General features: G+C 51.0%; 1 protein-coding gene across 1 annotated transcript in view; it reads left to right on the plus strand.

Moving 5' to 3' along the window:
- inpp5f (inositol polyphosphate-5-phosphatase F) overlaps positions 1 to 4,813 on the plus strand; it is a 29,924-nt gene extending 25,111 nt beyond the window's left edge. The window contains exons 20-21 of the mRNA XM_061227958.1: positions 363 to 852; positions 1,312 to 4,813. Coding sequence (XP_061083942.1) covers positions 363 to 852; positions 1,312 to 1,920 — 1,099 coding nt within the window. The 3' untranslated portion in view covers positions 1,921 to 4,813. The remainder of the gene's footprint in view (positions 1 to 362; positions 853 to 1,311) is intronic.
- The last annotated feature ends 1,187 nt before the right edge of the window (positions 4,814 to 6,000 follow it).

The following is a 6,000-nucleotide window of genomic DNA, read 5'->3' on the forward strand; positions in this document are numbered from 1 at the left end:
CTGCGCTCCTGTGGCTCTCTGCTCTCTGCGCTTCTGTGGCTCTCTGCTCTCTGCGTTTGTGTATGATCTCCTCCACCTCCCCTCTGCACCTGTGTGGCTTGAGGCTGCATTGGGAACAGAAGCAGCAGAACTGGGAGTTGTCTTGATTCTTCTCAACCAGTAGCAGGAATGTATATGAAATATGAAAACTTGTAGGTTACAATATTAGTTGGAACGTCTTTTAAGCTGATTTACAAAAACATCATTCCTGGTCTGCCATTGACATTCCCACCTGCAGGTACACCATTGCAGGCATGTCGTATGAGTTCTGTGTGAATATCGTTGCCTGAGAGATGTTCTTATCCGAACGCTTTCTCTTTCAGGAAGCACAGTAAGCCTCACGACGACATTCTGGGCATACGGGAGAAAAACCAGGACCAAGTCCTGGGCAGCTCAGGCCTGGCGCAAGGCAAGAACTTCCTCATGAACAAGTTCTCCACGCTCAACCAGAAGGTGAAGCAGACCAAGTCCAACGTCACCATCGGCAGCTTCAGGCCCCTGGGGAAGCTGGGCAACATCTCCAAGACGGACGTGAGCGTGAACTTCCTGAAGCCCAACATGCGGGTGAGCCTGTGGAAGTCGGACAGCAGCCTGGAGACGCTGGAGGCCGGCGCGGGCGGCGCGGCGCTGAAGGACCACTCGGACACGTCGGACCTGGAGATCTCCTCCGACTCGGACTCCTGCCACTCCGACGGGCGGCCCCACTCGGCGTCGGCGGAGAACGTGGACTACGTGCTGCCGAGCTGCGGCATCGTGGCGTCCGGGCCGCGCCTGGCGGGCCGCTCGCTGTCCGTCTGCAGCGTGGAGATCACTGTCCCCTCTGCTCCCTCCGCCCCCTCTGCTCCCTCCGCCCCCTCTGCTCCCTCTGCTCCCTCCGCCCCCTCTGCTCCCTCCGCCCCCTCTGCTCCCTCTGCTCCCTCTGCTCCCTCTGCCCCCTCTGCCCCCTCTGCCCCCTCTGCCCCCTCCGTCCCCTCCGCTCCGTCTGCTCCCTCCGTCCCCTCCATCCCCTCCGCTCCCTCCGCTCCCTCCACCCCCTCCGCCCCCTCCGCTCCCTCTGCTCCCTCCGTCCCCTCAATCCCCTCCGCCCCCTCCGCTCCCTCCGCCCCCTCCGCCCCCTCCGCCATCCGCACCGCCAACAGCGACAGCAACCCCGAGGGGCGGGGCCAGGGGCCGGGCGAGGGGCCAGAGGGGCTGGGCAAAGTATCGGAGGGGCAGGGCGATGGGTCCAAGGGGAGGGACAAAGAACCAGAGGGGCAGGACAAAGTATCGGAGGGGCGGGACAGTGCATCAGAGGGGCGGGGCGAAGGGCCAGAGGGGAGCAACAAAGTGCCCACAGAGAAGGCCCCGGAAGCCCCGGAAGCCCCAGAAGCCCCGGAAGCGGAGGACTCCCAGCCGAGCTTCGGCACGCCCATCGAAGCGTACTGCCACCAGTTCGCCCAGGACGCGCAGACCAAGAACGCGGGGCCCTCACCGGCCCCCTCCGCCCCCCCGCAGGACCCCCGGCCCCCGGCCAGCGCCGCGGCCCCCCCCAGCGCAGAGCCCGTCCCCCCCGCCGCGGAGCAGCAGCCCCCCAGGCCCGCCCAGCTGGACGTGAGCGCGGACCTGCTCTCCGTGCAGCCCTCGGGCTCCGGCTCCTCCCAGCGCTCGCTCAGCGCCGACCCCTCCCCCGCCGAGGGCGGCCGCACCGTCTCCCCCTTCGCCAAGATCCGCAGCTCCATGGTGCAGGTGGCCAGCCTGACGCAGGCCGGGCTCACCCAGGGCATCAGCTTCGCCGTGGCCAAGGTGGGGAAGAGCCCGGAGCCCGAGGCCGTCAACGAGACGCAGCAGAGCGAGCTGAGGGCCATGTTCACCCAGTGCCAGACCCGGATCATCCAGATATGAGCCCCCCTCTCCGTCCTGCGGTCCCGCAGCCAGCAGGAGCGCGCTCGCGCATACCCACGACCCGTCGAGTTGCAAATTCCAAGTTAGGCCCCCCGTAACGTCCTGTGCCGGCCCGTGTTTTTCGTTTTTCGGGACTGTGTTTTTACTCCAGTGGACCCAGTTTAGAAGTGACTGTTACTCCGTATCGAAAAAAAAATATTCTCATCTTCTCACTTAAATATTTTTTGTCCGTGTTGCATGTCCAGCTCTTGGTAGCGTAAGGTAGATGAACGTAGGCCAGAGGCACGTGGAAAAGAGAGCTTGTGGTCGTGGTGTTCTCAAAGTCTCAAAGTCTGAACCGCTTCAAAATGGCGGACAGGGTCAATCCGATTCACCGGTTCAGCTCCCTCGCTGAAAATACGTTTTAAATAATTTCATATGCCCATCTGATACAAAACGGTGTAAATTTAAACACTAAAACCATCATGAACGGGTAACTCCAAGTGAAATCAAAGGTAGCCTTTTATTTTAGATTAAATTAAGGGGAATTTTTGCCCGTGGAGAAGCTGTTACAGTCGGGGTGCTGGTTCACATAGTCTTTACCGTCGCAAGGCTGCCAGGGCGAGTGTGTCCACCGAACATAAACACCGCAGAATGTAATGCCATCTGGCGGGCGAAGACTTCCATCTTCTGCCTGGAAAGATGTGGAGGAGCAGGAAGTTTGGAGAAACTGGGTTCAGTGCTGCTGTGCGGGTTCCCTGAAGCTCCAGTGCCAAAATCATGTGAAATGCAAAGATTATTACTCCATCACGTCCAGCAGACAATAGTGTGTTTCCTGCAAGGTCGAGTCTTTTCTGTGTGGAAGAGTGAGAGGTTCTTATAAAGGTGTGTAATGCTTTCTGTATGATATGGTGTGTTTCCTGTAGGGTTTTTTTTTTTTTTTTTTTTTTCTGTAGTATGTAGTGCATTTCCTGTCGGGAATAGTGCGTTTCCTGTCACATATAGTGTGTTTCCTGTAGGTTATATTGCGTTTCCTTTAGAGTATGGAATTGTGTGTTTTGGTTACAGAACGTCTGTAAATGCAGGAATCCCTCGACGCGATTCACTCCACTTACTTTCATGAACATAATTTGAAAAATAAGAACCCCCCCCCAATAAGTCCAAATAAGTCCAAATAAGTCCGAAATGTGTGTCTCAAAATGTAACTGAATTTCAGTTTCCGTCCTCCCCTGTAGCCTCTCGAGCTTCCGGTCGCGTTCGGTGTTTTAACGTAGAAGCGATCGTTCTAGCACTCCCAGGCAAGTTTACACAAACCGCGTAACGGAAACTGAAACTCGTGACCGTGTTGTACAATAGCGTTGTAAAATATGTATAAAATGAAATTATTCTACATTTCATTGTTCTATAAAGATAGCCTGTTGGATTTTTTTTGCGATGTAGTGAACCTAATGCAGGTTTTTTGTGTGTCTCGTGAGGTACAGAACGTTCCTGTAAGTGTGTACCTCCGCCCATGGCCTCCGTCTTCTAAACGGGTCATATAGGTCCAAAGCGACTCGTTCTCCTGGAACGACCAAACTGACATAGCACTATATCAATGCATTAACGTGCAGATGGCTTTTAAGTACGTTTTTTCCTGTCATTCAAACAAGTTGAGCTTTAGATCGAATACTGAATAATGTTTTAGTGCCGTTTAGCTGAAATTTTAAACAGATCTTAATGTTGCGTGCGTCAGATGTTTGAGTAACAATAGGTAATAAAGCCAACAGCACTGGCTTGTAGAAAACTTGTATTATGCTGTAATCGTTCTCTGAAATGCAACTGTAAGCCTCAGTAGAATATTATTTTATGATACCGTATATATTCTATTCCTAACGTGCGATTCATTATGACGTCCGTTTTATCAGAAAATACTCATTTTGGTGTACTGGTACCATATCAACTGACAACTGTAACAGGTGGAGTAGGGATATAGGTGCTTTGCACACAAACCTGCAAACAAGATGTTCTCGTTTTAGCAGCCCTGTAGCAATCTTCTGACTCGATATGAGGCAACAACTGCCTCTAGCTGTTAACGTCAGACGCCACTGCTGTTGAGACCAGGCATGCGATAGATACGTGGACCTATACGTGTTTTAGCTGTGGGATTCTGCTCTGTAACTGACTGCTACTGTTTCTGTTCCGAAATTCTCAGTAAAACAAGGGTACATCATAATGGTGGATAATACTTTTTTTCTTCTTCTTCTTCTTTTTTTTTTTTTTTTTTTATAAGTGTATACTTTTTTGTTTTTTGAAATTTTTTTTTCTTTCTTTTTTTTCTTTTGCCGTGGAACGATTTCCCGGCTGGCAGTTGGAATGTTGAGCGTTCGGATACAATTTATATATTTAAGAATTTAAATATTCGAGCCGGTGTGGTGGTTATTTGAGAGGCAGGGAATCGCGGTCCTGAAGTGGCAGTCCCGTTTCTGGTTTTTGTTTCATCTGAGCTGGATCAGGAGAGTTTCACGGAGGATTAAGAGGCTGAATATGAGTGCCTCCAGCACGTGGTCTCCTGCGTTCGTTAACCCTGATTCATTAACAGCTAATTGAAAGGAATCAAATTATGTGGTTTGTTGGTTTGGTTGGAGCAAAAACCGGGACCGTCTCTGGCACTCCGCGACCATGGTTCCCTACCGCTGGGTATTGTAATCATGTTGGCCTTTTATCTAGTTTATTGCTCTGAATTAAGATCAATTGTGTTGTACAGTGGCAAAGTCTTAATATCAGCAGTGAGGTCAGAGGTCATGAGCACATTCTCCTGTCAGTCATATGTGTGTGTGGTTGTTGGTCATTATTTTCTTGGCAAAACTTGAAAAATATTTTTTGCCTCCTGTATTCTAAACTATTGCCTATTAAAATATTTATTCTTATCACTGTACTGCCTTCCCTTGGAGTGTCGCTCATTGTGGCAATACAAATCCACAGATAATAACAGTAAAGTACTGCTCTTGAAAAAAAGGTGTGTGTCGGATATTTATTTTGTGTTCCGGTTGGAATCGGGGCACTCTGTATTAAGACTAAAAACGCTTGCTTGCTAAGAGCCATGTTTTCATCGCTAAGAGCCATGTTTTGCCGTGCATCGCTACCTGCCGACTGGGGGCTCGAACCAGCGACTCGACCGCTGCCACGCAGCCGGGCACTCCTGCAGTGGTCTGATGATCCGTGTGTGGTTTTTCCCCGTTCCCGTTCCGTGCCCTACACTGAGGGGACACGGAGAGCTGTTGTTATGTAGGTCAGGCCTTTTCCACATGACCGTGTCGTACACGCGCTCGCGTGCGGCGTGTGGATTGCGGGGTGGAGGGGGGAGGGAAACCCCATAATCAGGAACCATGTGCACTTCCTGTTACATTACACTACATTAAAAAAAAAACGTGTTTAAACCGCACACAATGTCCCATTTTTTAAACATGCTACCATGTCTAGTTAAGCACAACATATTTTGCGTTACTTCGAACACAGTCTGCGTTTTAAGTCTCGATATGTAGCACCTACATTGTATATTTGTAACACACAAGTAGTACGGCCTAACTTTGACACACGATGTGTGTACAGACCTCTACTGTGCGGTCGAGATGTCCGTTTATGGTAAAATGTGTCATTCGCGGATTTAAAAGCAGTTGACGGTTAAAGCCTGCGGGGTAAACTGCTTTCAGATGTCGATGCGGCTTTAGAGGAAACGGAACGCGAGTCTGCCTCAAATGACCCTAATCGGGAGATCGACAGAGACGGACACAGATGAACGGCGGCCCTGCGTTCTGAGATTATTTTTCTTTTGTTTTGTTTTACGCAGTCCGATAGATTAAATCAGGTCTGGCCACATTGCCCTCGTCCCATCCAGGTTTTGTGGAGTTTACTGACGTATTTGAACTGCTGCTATAAGTACAGGCTGAGATAGGAATGTTTCTGCTGGCTAACCGCGGGTGATTAATGCGGCTGTAAAACGATAACCCTGGGTGATGAAACGGTCTGGCCAATAGAGACGAGACCCAACATATCCTCTCTCTCTGCGGTGCGATGATTGTACAATGAATCCCACATTCCCCGAGACTCCTGTAAAAGGACAGC

Source organism: Conger conger, chromosome 18 (genome assembly GCF_963514075.1).
Source record: "Conger conger chromosome 18, fConCon1.1, whole genome shotgun sequence".
Classification (NCBI taxonomy): Eukaryota; Metazoa; Chordata; class Actinopteri; order Anguilliformes; family Congridae; genus Conger; species Conger conger.